Source organism: Geospiza fortis, unplaced genomic scaffold (genome assembly GCF_000277835.1).
Source record: "Geospiza fortis unplaced genomic scaffold, GeoFor_1.0 scaffold157, whole genome shotgun sequence".
Taxonomy (NCBI): domain Eukaryota; kingdom Metazoa; phylum Chordata; class Aves; order Passeriformes; family Thraupidae; genus Geospiza; species Geospiza fortis.
Window position 1 is genome coordinate 8,605,587 of NW_005054314.1, and position 12,260 is coordinate 8,617,846.

General features: G+C 50.5%; 1 protein-coding gene across 1 annotated transcript in view; it reads right to left on the minus strand.

The window, feature by feature from the left end:
- LOC102033371 (gamma-aminobutyric acid receptor subunit alpha-3) overlaps positions 1 to 11,971 on the minus strand; it is a 68,314-nt gene extending 56,343 nt beyond the window's left edge. Inside the window, exons 1-2 of the mRNA XM_031056025.1 lie at positions 11,479 to 11,971; positions 3,638 to 3,762 (exon numbers count right to left, since the gene is read on the minus strand). Of these exons, the coding sequence (XP_030911885.1) occupies positions 3,638 to 3,762; positions 11,479 to 11,496 (143 nt within the window). The 5' untranslated portion in view covers positions 11,497 to 11,971. The remainder of the gene's footprint in view (positions 1 to 3,637; positions 3,763 to 11,478) is intronic.
- Positions 11,972 to 12,260: the final 289 nt, after the last annotated feature.

The window sequence follows — 12,260 nt, forward strand, 5'->3', positions numbered from 1 at the left end:
AATGGGCATTTTCTGAGCAGAGGCTGTGGGAAGCTGAGTTATTGAAGTGCCACTATCTCCTTACAGGCAGCAAGGAAGAAGTGACACCAGGTATTTGGCAGATTGAGCCATTTCAAAGATCTCTGCCCCAGGGAAGAGGGGAGACAGCAGAATAGGAATTCAGTAAACAGGCTTAAAGCCTCATCATTAAAGCACTTAGTGAACCATCCCTGCAGTTTGCTGAACTTTTCCCTGCTTATAAAAACAAATGAGCTTCCACATTCCCATCTCTGCTCAACACAAGAAGCCTGGAAGCCCCCAAACAAGATGATTTCCTCAGAACACATTCTGCCCCAGGTGGAATAAAACAAGGAGTAAATTCCTCTAAAAAAGCACATCTCACTGAACAAAATCTTCAATGCGGTTTTGCACACACAAGGGGCTCAAGTAATACATTTACATTTTGTGTCTCCCTTTCAATCAACAGAAAAGGAGATTGTGAGTCCTTCTGGAACCACCTGCCTCTAAAAGAGATTTCAGATGGCACAGAGCAGCAGTGCTGTGGCTTCAAGCACAGCTTTCCCCAGCAAAAATAGCTGTTAGGACCAAAACAAATGGAAAGGCAGAAGATTAAGTAACAGAAACAAAAAGAAAAATCTATAGAGATGAAGAGTTTTCAAGGAAGATGGAAGAGGAAATAACAGAGAGACAAATGAGGCAAAAAGAAAGATTAAGAGGCACAAACAGGCAGTGAGGTGGCTGAGGAAGCCCAGCCAGACAGGGGAAAAAAGGCAGCTGAAGCAGAGGGATGCTCAGCAGCAGCTACAGGAGCCCCTTGGGAGCAGGGAAGCTCTGACTGGCAAATTAGCACTAATGGAGAGGTGAATAACTGGGGAGCACTGGGCAGGGGAACACCATGAATGCCACAGACCAGAGGTGGTGGACATGCAAATCATGGTTCCAGTTACCAAGGAGAGCACCTGTGACCATCATAAATGTAATGCTGGGGGAAGAAAAGCCCCTAAAATGTCACTTTCTAACACTTCTGCCCCTTTCCTTCCCACCCCAGCCTTATGTCTGTTGATGTGTGGCAGCCACTGCTTTCAGTATGCATCATGAAATAGCTGGGGGGAAAAATAATAAAACCAACAAAAAACTACAGGAAAAGGAATATTATTTAAGGAGTTCAAAGCTTAATCCTGCTGCATCCCATCTGGTCAGACTGGTTACCCCTGACACTGCTGGTGCACCTGTAAATACACTGTCAAGTGTCAGTAAGGTGACAAGTACCAGAGCTCTCTATCAAAGTGTTCACCCAACAGAAAACCCAGATTCTGTAAGATAAAAGAAGTGCAGAGAGTATTTCCTAGCAAAAGAGGAAAAATTGAGAGCAGGGTGTGGGTACTTCTGGAGTCAGGTTGAATCAATACTATTTAGAATGCTGCAGTTAATTGAAATATTCCCTTTTGGGCAATTCTGACATTAATTTTCATTGGTTTCATTGACCAAACACTCTGGGAAATTTCCTTTCAAGTGCCTGAGGTCTGTTTCTCCAGGGGCACATCCCACCTCTCACAGGACCACTTGGCCTCTGTTTTTTAGCAAAGCAGCACCTGGAGGAGTGGTAAAGCCAGGAAGCTGAGCCTCCAGGAGGGTAACACAGTGCTGAAATTCCATTTTCCATAGGGTGAGGCATGGTTGGGATAACACCTGACCCAGCCCTAATGCAACCTGCCAGATCCAAACATCAAAACATGTCTGGCATTACAAACTGCATCACAGCCTCCAAGATTTCCAGCTGAATCCAAATGCTGGTTTTGGCTTTTCATCTGGACTTGAACTCCCTGCAGGTAAGAAGAGTTTTGAGAAATTTAACAAATGCCTGCAGTAATTAGTGGGGTTTCAATTGTACCAGCTTTCAATAGATGTCATGGTTAAAAGCAATCTGTCCCAGTGTCTGCTGATGAGTATATAACCATCTATAACTTATGAATAGCTAGCATGCTCATGAAAAGCTCATTCATTAATGTTTTATAAGCTATCTTTAAAAATTACCCATAATATAAAGAGCTAGAGGACGGATTTTTGTGAAGGAACTCCTGGCGGAGGCTCAGCGGTGATGGGAAAAATGAGTTTACAAATTTCAAAGCTGTTTTACTTAGCCTGACATTTGAGGGTTTGACTTCAATGTGAGCAGTGTGGGATTCACTTGGGAGGTGCTGGGGGAAGAGCAGCGTAGGCAGGACAAGGGAAGGTGCAGGCAGGGGAGAGCCAGCAGCACCTCTGCCTGGCACCTGATTTGGGCTAATAATTCCTTTGCCAGGAAAGCTCTGGGCTGCCTCACCTCACCTTAACATAAAGCTAAAGCTGCCCTTTAGCAGGGCATAAGGGGACTGCAAAGAGATGTGCGGGATCAAGGTTTTAAAATAATTAAAATCCTCTAGGCAGGAAGGACGGAGGTTTACAGCAAATTTAATTAGGATGGGCTTGAGGAAAAGTCATTACCTTGCCACCTGTGCACAGGCTCTCTGGGGAGCTGGGCCACATCAGCACAGGGGTGCCCTCACACACAATTTGGGAAGTAAATCCTCCTGGGCACCAGTACTGTGAGCAATCCCAGCATGGCAGGGGAGCAGCAGCTCCGGTGAATACAGGGTGGGGAGGAAAAGGCAGCAGTGAGGAGGGCAGAGCTGCAGGCACAGGGCATGGGGACAGCCCCCACAGCCATTGTGGGGATGGGGTGAGAGGCCAGGGCTGACTGTGCCTGTGCAGGGTCAGCACTCACAGGGCAGGAGCTGCAAAGTCAAATCCAGGCAGACAAAGCAGAGCAGGGCAGGAGGGGCAGCACCAACATATTTTCATGCATGAAGATCCTTGATCCCTTCTGGACTTGTAACTCAGCAGACAGCATTTCAGTGTCCATACCTGGCACTCTAAAGGCTTTTCTAAATGTTTTATAGGAGTCATGTATTATTTGCATTATTTCTCTCTCTCTGTGCAGAGCTCCTCCCTCCCCTCATCTCCATCCTCCTTCCTCCAAGGGCTCCCCAAGCTCACCCAGCAAAGGCTCTGGTGGGATGCAGTCATGGACTGACAGGCTTTCATCCCCTCCAGACAGCTCCCAGAGGCTGGGAAGGTGAGGCTGGCAGCAGCACTCTCCTTGCCAGGACAGCCAGAGCACACCCAGGGTGCAGAGAACCCCGGTGCTGCAGCAGGTCAGGTGTGCTGCCCATGGGTCATTACACCATTAACAGCCAAACAGATGAAGCAGATTGATTTTCTGCTCTTTAAAATAGTATTAAAATATTAAATGGGGTGGGGGGAACTTCTTTTCCAGGTTAAAACTCAGGCAAGCAGAGTCCTTGCCCAGAACGAATTGTGAAGAGGCCAAATCTGAAAATAGGTTTTGTTGCAAAAAATTGCTGACAACTGATCTCAGTGACAGCACCTCAAATAATGCCAGTGTCAGCCACATTAGGGACTGAACAGCCCCTGGGTGGAAGGCATGGGGATGGGGACATGGGGAGGAGGGTCAAACACAGCAGAGACCCTTTAGTGCTTTGCCCTGGACTGCTTCATACACATCCTGATCCCGGGATATTTAAGTTCAGTAAGAGGACTGCAGCCTTGGCCAACATCTCAGCACTCACCACCTTACCCATTAGCATCACCAGGGAGAGCCAGGAGCAGGACTCCAAGGCTGAGGAGGGAGAAGGGCCCCATTCCTGGGAGCCTCGGCGCCATGGTGGCAGCGTGCAGCCACTGCAAAACGAGCCTCCAAACCTGCCAGGGAGGGACAGAGGGGAATGACAGGAGAGAAAACAGATTTCAGTTACTAGGGAAAAGCAAACAGTTCAGTTTTTCACGCTGGACAGCTGCCAGTATGTCTGGGGTCCTGCATTTGAGATCTCAGGATACCCTCAGGAACCAAAGGCAGCATCGTGGCCTGGAGCACTGCTGGCCCTGGGCAAGCTGCATCATGGCAGAGCCAAGCAGGCACACACATTAAACCCTCACCCCACCCTCACAGCAGACCCTGCAGCTCCCCAGGTGCTTCAGCAGCAAGTGCAAAGCTCATTCTCCAGAATAACCACACTGGCTCTTCCTCCACCTCACCCTGCAGGCTCTGTCACAAGCTCCCCTTGCAGCAGTCCCAGCTCACCTGCTGCCTCTGCCACCTCGGTGACATCCACACAGCAGAAGCACTTGGGAAGTCTCAAGACCCATTTTTTTTCCCCAACATCTTTTTCTAGACAGTTAAACCCTCATTTAATTCTGGTAATGACACTGCCAGGAATTATTATTAAGTTTGACCACCGAGGCCCAAGGTGGTGGGAGCGCTCGACGATACTACACTTAGTGTGCTCAGAGTTTTCATTAATGCTCAGTTTTACTTTTATTGTGATGTTATTGCACATTTAACTGCCTTCTCCTTTTATGTATCTCATTATGTTGATGCACCTTGGAGCAGCACTGCCAAGCAACAGCCTGGATAAATAGAGCTTGTCGTGACATCTCCCCCTCACAACGCTCCCTGTCTGGCACCCAGGGGGTTCAGCCAGCCCCACTCTGAGCCCCCAGAGCCAGCAGTGAAGGCTCCAGTCAATCACAGCAGGCAGAAACCAGGGCAAGGTGCTGGTGCCAGCCAAATGTGACCTCTGGGTTTCTCCACTCCACGCTGCAGAGCCTCAGGCAGCTCCCGCCAGCACTGAAGGAGGTGCTGGCTGCACTGCCAAAGCCCAGCAGCTGGATGGCAATTCTGGCCCAGGATGAAGGGGCAGGGGAACTCTCTGGGTGCTGCCAAGGAGCGGGGGGTTCTGCACAGGGATGTGGGAGAGGAGAGCTCCCAGCAGAAATCCCTCCTGTGCAGAGGGCTCAGCCCAGCAGCATGGAAACATCTGGAGAGCACACATGTCCTCAGCTGGCACATGGAGAAGAGGCACAAGGCCAGGCTGGCTCATGTGTTTTATCACATTTCTGCATTTAGCTGGTCTCCCCACAGCACTGGGGCCCTGCAGTCTCCCTGGAGGCTGTGCCTGATCCTTGTTTTTCAGCTCTAGGAGCACACAAGGTGCCAGGCAGGCAGAAGGTAAGAGCCAGACACCACCAGTCCTTACCACCCACCTGAGCTTTTGTTCTGGCAAGACACTCACTAACAGCAGGCACAAGGGGGGAAAAAACCCCAACCAACCAACCAACCCAGCATTTGGCCCTAGTTACCTTTACCTTCCTCCCCATCAGCCACATAAAATCCTTGCAGAAATGAATGCATGGATTAATTTAGGCACACTGTGCTCGGGCTTTTTTAATCAGGATTCCACCTGAATGCCCCCTAGGGAAGCTCATCCTCTGGCATGGACACACCCACGGCTCTGGTGAGAAAAGCTCTGATTTGGGAGGCCTCCTCTGGCTCTCCCCACTTTCCAGCTGAGAAGGGACACACACAGTCTTGGAAATTCAAGTATTTGATGATGAAGCACAAATTCACTGGCTGAACATCTGTTCTGTGGGAAATTCCAATGTTTCTGGGAGACTTCGTTCCAAATCACAACAAGGACAGATAAAATGTTGATTTTTCTTACAAGGCAAATTCAGAACTTCTTCAATAAGCAGCTTCTCAACAGATTTCCTTTCAACTTTTCCCTTTCATTTCATTTCAACTTGCATATTATACAATAGTATTTAATTGATTTTTTCCCCCAAGGCAATTTCAAATACTAGCCAAAAGCAAAAAAAAAAAAAATTATATAAAAAATAAAAGAACCGTTGCTGTCTGTCCTCTCCCCTCCCCAAAACACCACTGAAAATTTTCACTGATATCAACATTTTCCCATTCAACTGCTGATTTTGAAAAATGCTTTGTTTGGGCAGAATTTGCACAGCCAGCAGACTCTGACCAGGGATCCCCACACAAATGAGGACACTTTGGATTTGCAGCAGGTGCTTCCTGCCTCTGCAGAAACTGTTGTGGTTCCTGTAGAACATTTGGGACCATCTTCATCAGATTTGGTGGAACCATGGGTGGCGCAGATAATGCACCAACAGTGGAAAAGTGAAGCTTAAAAAAAAGAATACCAGAAAATGGAGGAACAAGGTAATTTGGAGGGTCAGGAACACTGACAAAATCCAGAGCACCTTCCACATGGGTGTGCCCTGTCTATGCCAAGAAGCTCTTAACAACTGCATTTTCACCAAACCTTGTTCCTAGAGTTTTCCTTCACTATTATACAGAGATGAAGGTTCATTTTCTACTCTGGACAGTTCTTATGAAGAAGATGCTAGCCAAGGACAACAGGGGTGCTCGAATGAAATCAAATTTGTGCTTAGGTCTCATTTGAAGCACCAGAACCAGCTCTACATACCGGCACTGGAACAAAATCTGTTTTCCCTTCTTGCCCAACAGATATTTTGCCAGTCACCTCTCAGTTTGCTCACACTGAGAACATCCCCAAAATGGGGCTTTGCTGTGGCTGCACTCAGGGACTCGGGAGGACAGCCCAGCATGGAGAGCAGCTGGGCACTGTTTCCTACCACTTGCCTTTGGTCCTTGCTTTGTGTTTTCCTTGGGGAGCTGGACAGAAAAGCCTGCAGGGTGTTCTCCTCGTTCTGTGGCTACTTCACACTTGGAGATGGATTGAGAAGCAGAGCCAGCCCTGCTCATCGCCCTGCTGCCAAGCAGGAAAGTGTTGGAGAATACAAGGAGGATTTACAGAGGAGATTTCAGCATTCAGACAGTTCAGGGATCACCCAAAGCCCCCCATAGCCAGACCCTAGTGTGGTTCCCATGGCACAGCAGCTCTCAGCATCACTTCTCCCCTTTCCTGGGGCTCCTGCAAGCCCAGCCACAGGCACACACAAGAACCCAACTGGTCCAAGTGCTTTAGGAGCCCAACAGCTACTGGCCACACAGCCTCCCTAATAAAATCAGTTTGTAAAACAACTCTCAAGGTTTCAACAGCCCAGTAACTGAACTCCTCAGGTTTTAGCACACGAGAGTAGCTCTTGGAGAGGGTGCTGATGGCAGAGCAGGCAGAGGGGTCCCTCTGTGCCCAGGGAAGGGACGGGAACACCCACGAGAGTGCCTCAGGAAAAGCAGCCCTGGAGCTCCTCCAGCCGTGCTGGGGCTGTCCCCGTGCTATGCTGGGCTATTCAGCTGTCACTTCCCACTCAGGAAAGCTCTGAATCAGCCAACGCCTCGAACTGAATACCTGCAGGGATCCCTGATCCTCGGGAAGGGGAGGGAGGATGCAGGCAACGAGCATTTAACTGCATGGAACCGAGTGAGGGTTTGGGAATGTTAATCGGCTGTTAACAGCCTCAAAGAAGAAAAAAAACCCCAACCTCTTACTAGCACCTGCTGAGGGGAAAACTGCACAGTGTCCATGAAGAAAAAAGTGCAGAATACCAACATTTTCAAGCTCAGAAAAGAGTGGTACAACTCTTTAGACTGATCTCCTCTTCCATATGAGTTAAAGAACATCTTCCCCAGATCTCCTGGCTCTCCTCTGTGTCTGTGCAAGATGGAGTCTGGAGGGATGGTGTGTGTTCAGAGCAGCCCTGCACTTCTCCCTTCCTCCATCTGTCCACTGCTCACTCCTTAATGGCACAGTTAGCAAATGCACTCAGCACTAATTGTGCAGTTGCTGGTAACCTCCACAGCTGAATCCAATGCAGATTTCCCAAGAGCTCTGCTGACACCCTGCAGCTGGAATCCAGCAGTACTTGAAGTTCACAACACAGGGAATTTGGCAGGTGTCTCTATGAGCACACACCTAAGGGCTTCACAAACATTCCCACTCCTCTCCAAGACAATCTGTCCAATCTCCAGAGCATCATAGCACAACAACACTCCAGGGAAATACAGTCTTCCTGTTGGATGTGCTGTGAACAAGGAGTTGGAAAAGCTTCCTTCCTTCCTTCCCTCATGACAGCAACATGCTCCAGCCCCTGCTCCCACTGAAGTGGGTCTGGGAACCAAAAAAAGTGCTGGAAACTTCCAAAGCAGCAAGGTATCCTAGTAGCTATGCCAACATTGGGTATCTCCTGACTTGGCACACTGAGCCTGATCTTCCCAGAAATTCTTATTCCAGAAACCATTACATATTCTGAAGTGCCTTCCTAGGAAAGAGTGATTAGCACAGGCTTACTGCTGACAGGGGAGAGACACAGAACTCTGGAGGTGGAGACTGAAAGATAAAATTGCAAAAAAACCTGAGAGAATGGCCAGAGATGGGGATACTGCAAGCACCAGAAAAGAAATGAAGGCAGAAGAGCCCATAAACCCACCTGGGCACGTCTGTGAGAGTCACATGGGCATCTCACCCAAATTACTGCATCCTGGGAAGATGCACAGCCAGGGGAACCATCTGATTCACTCAGCAACAGTCTCACCATGCAGACAGCATTCAGAAACCAGCCCAAAGGACAAATTTGCCCCAGCACTGCACCCAGAGATGCTGTCCACGTGTGGTGTCATTGGATTAGCATCCCCATGTGCCATGCATGGACACGAGCGGCATCAGCTGGAGGGGTGAGAGCAGTGACAGCTCCCACTCAGCCCCCAGGACCTGCAGCAGCTGCACATCTTTTGTCAAATCAGGTATGTCAGGGAGGGCTGTGCACTGAGGAGCTGATGCTGGGAGCCAGCTGGAAATCACACTGGGAAGAAGAGGCAGCCTCAGCCCAAAAGCCCAGATCAAAGCACTTCTGTGCAGGAAGAAGAGGGTGATCCACACCCCGGTGGTGTCAAGCACCATCTGCCCACCTGCACAGCAGCCCAGCCAAGCACAGCACTTTAGGTGACCTCACAACACCTGCATATTTACCCCCAAATTTAGGAGCACTTGCACAGCACAAGAAGCTCATTAAAGCCCTTCCTCATTGCACTGGAGACTCTCCAAAACAGGTCCCAGGCAGCAGGAGAGGTTCTTCAACACCCTCAAGGATTGCAGAATCAGCCAGCCTGCACGGGCTGGGCTCTGTCCAGCTGTCCCTGACCCTCTGTGAGCACACCAGGCTTCTGGTGGCCACTGCTGTGCCTCTTGAATACCTCTTTGAGCAAAGCTCCAAGCTCTCTCTGCAGAGACAGCAGCCAGCAAGTGCTCAGCGCAGCAGCAATAAACACAGGCGAGCACACGCTGCCCTGTGTGGGGAGGGCTTTCTTCAGTTCTCAATCACCCCAGCTAAAAAGGAGGGTCCCTTGGAATAAAAACGTCTTTTCATTCGAGGGCAGGAGCAGCAATGAGCAGCCACAGTTCATCTGGAAGCCCGGGAAGGGCTGAGTAAGGCGCTGTGGTGTTTCACAAGACCCCTGTCTCACATCCCAGGTTGTTTGCATCCCTTTGTTCTGAAACGAGCTGGCTGGGACGCCCGTGTGTGCTGCACAGCACAGGCACAGACACCCAGTTCAGCAGCCCAGCCCTGCCAGCTCTACCTGCAGCAGCCAGCACAGGGTCAGGCTGCCTTTGGGAGCCTGGATCCAGCCCAGTGCTCTGCTTCCATCACCTGAGGTCGCCTGGATGTCTCCAGCTTGCCTCTAGTTCAGCACTGGCTGGTGCTGTACAGATGCTGCTGAAGGCCAGAAGCTGCTACAGCATTTTAGAGAAATCAGAGACCAAGAAACAGGCAGCAGCACCTCCATCCACCTGAATCCAACTTGCTGTTTGCCACCTACATAGAGAAACAGCCCTGGCTCTCAGCGAGGGGCGCCTGGCAGAGGAACCACACAGTCCTTGACTCCTGAGCATGGAAATGTTTGTGCTCAGCTACCCAGGAGGCACACACTGGCTCGTCCCTGCAAACACACAGGCACTGGAGGAGCCATAAACAACCTTCCCGTGAATCTGCCACACACAGAAGGTACGAGGCACATGCGATGGTTATCAAATGTGTTGTCTGCAGCTCTGCAAGGGACGCCAGCAGAAGAAGACACTTGGAAGCAGAAGCACCAGGCAAAGAAATTAAAGGTTTAGATCAACATGTAAATCTTGGGAGGAAGCCTTAAAGTGGATTTCTTCTGTAAGTTGTTCTGCTGGTAACGAAGGAATAAGGTCTGTGCCCAACTCCCAACCCAGCTTTAATTTTCCAAAATGAGAAGCCGCTTGACAGTTTTTCCTCATCAAAACAAAATTAATCCAAGTATTGCATCTCTCTACTCAAAAACACATCCAGAGGGACTGTAGAGTGATTCACACCCACAACTGCTATGGGAAACCGTTTGCACTCATAGTGTAACAAGCCAACACTGATTCACCCACATAATTACAGGCAGACACTGATTCACAGCTACTGCAACTGCAGACAGACTGACTCACAATCAAAGCAACTGCAGACAGACCCAGGCTCACAATCACAACTGGAAATACAACCGTGCTGACAGTATTCACAGCTCTGTGTATCTGCAATTCCATGTACACACCAACCTCTGGAAGGCTGGCCAGCAGTGCAAACACTGCTCACCAAGCCCCGCGGTTTTTCGCTGGCACTTTTGACCTTCACCCCAGAGCCATCTTCCCCTGGCTGGTGGAACAATCCCCACACCTCAGCAGCCTCCCTGCCCTGGCAGGAGCCCAGCAGGACTGTCAGAGCCAGGAGCAGCCAGAGACACACAGGGAGTGTGTATGGTGCAAGGCATCCCTGTACATCCACTCTGTGCCACACACGGCTGCGCTGCCTCCGCGCTTCCCGAATGCGAGTGAATGCAAGCCAAGTACAATACATTTAGCCCATGGGCAGAGGAGATGGCAAAAGACTCACCACTGGGCAAAAGCCTGAAAAGCTGGATTATTTACTACACTCTCTGGCTGGGTATGTAATTATGTCAGTGTTCAGCCTGGGTATTGTGCTACTTTTTGTAAACAGTTGGCAGAAATTCTCGGACTGAGATGAGGGGTTGGGCTCTGTCTCCAGTGTGGAGAGAGGCAGGCTGAAGAGGACATGGTCTACTTAGACAAAAAAAAAAAACTGAGGTGAAAGAACACATTAAGCAGGAAAAGGCAAAGGAGAAGCTGAGAGTGAAGTGGGACAGGTGGCAGTCTACTGACAAAGGGAGAAGAAAGGAGAAAGAACAGAAGGGGAAAAGCTCCATGATGCAGACTTGTGATAAGGAGCTCCAAAGCGAGGAGAAGCAGCAGTCCCCTGTGCCGAGGGTGTCTCTCAGCAGTGCAGACAATGCATCTGTGCCTCCCTACACACCGGGCTGGCTGCAGGCTGAGAACCAGGAGGAGATTCCAGGGGAAGGACACACCAGCCTCCAGGGCAGTGTGTGCCAAGGGCCCAGGTGCAGCTGCAATCCCTCCAGCTGCTCTCTCGGGAAGGAGCAGCACGGTCAGGCTCCAGCACTCCTGCCTCTGGGCACTGCGGGGCACCACGGGCACGGGCTGAAGGGCAGCCTGGCCAAACTCCACCAAAACAGCATCACCTCAAAGCCCCCCAAAAATCCCACATCCTCCAGGACAAGGGAAAAGTTAAGAGGCAGACTACAAAAAGGACAAGACTTGCCTGAACCACAAGTAGCATCTTCTAGTTGTGGGCTGGTCCTGCCTCTGCACCTGCTGTTTTCTTCTCTGCGCTCCCCAGAAGGGCACTAAGGGGAGGGAGAGGTGAGGGAGCAAACCTGCTCTGCTGTTGCCATCAGAACAACTCGGGTGAGCAGCCACTGGGAGCTGCTCTTGCAAGCCCACAGCAGCGGGAATCTCACCAGAGGGTCCTGCTTCTCTGTTTCTGTCTGGGGATACTGCTGCATTTGCAGTCAGTCAGCAGCAGATTCGAGGGAGACACTACCGATGCAATTGGCCAGGGAAATGAACTATTTGTTCAATTGTTCTTCTCTTGTCCAGGCGAGAACCATTCTGGCAGAAGGCAGAGTGAGGAACAATGGCTAAGTGTTGCAGTGGGGACTGTCTGCCACTTAATTGCATTAGGCTATTCCTTTTTAATGATCCATATCTCAGTGCTAGTAACTCTGGGAGAAGGAGAAAAGACCTAGAGCTCTTTTTGCCTCTCCCCTCACACCAGCCTCAGAAACTGCAGCCCCCAAAACTCCTTTCCCTCCCCAGCCCAACACAGCATCTGTGCCCATTGGGCCTGGCTGCAGGATCCAGGGGGAAATTTGACTTTGCTTTACTACACCCTCCTCCCCGCTCAGCCCTTCCCCTGCATTCCCCGTCCGGCTCCAGCCAGGGGGGCTCAGGATCGTCCTCCTCCGGGCATTTCTCCCCGCAGCCGCTCTCCCCGTTCTCCAGCCGGCAGTGCCAGCCGGGCGGGCTGGATGCCCGGCCGGG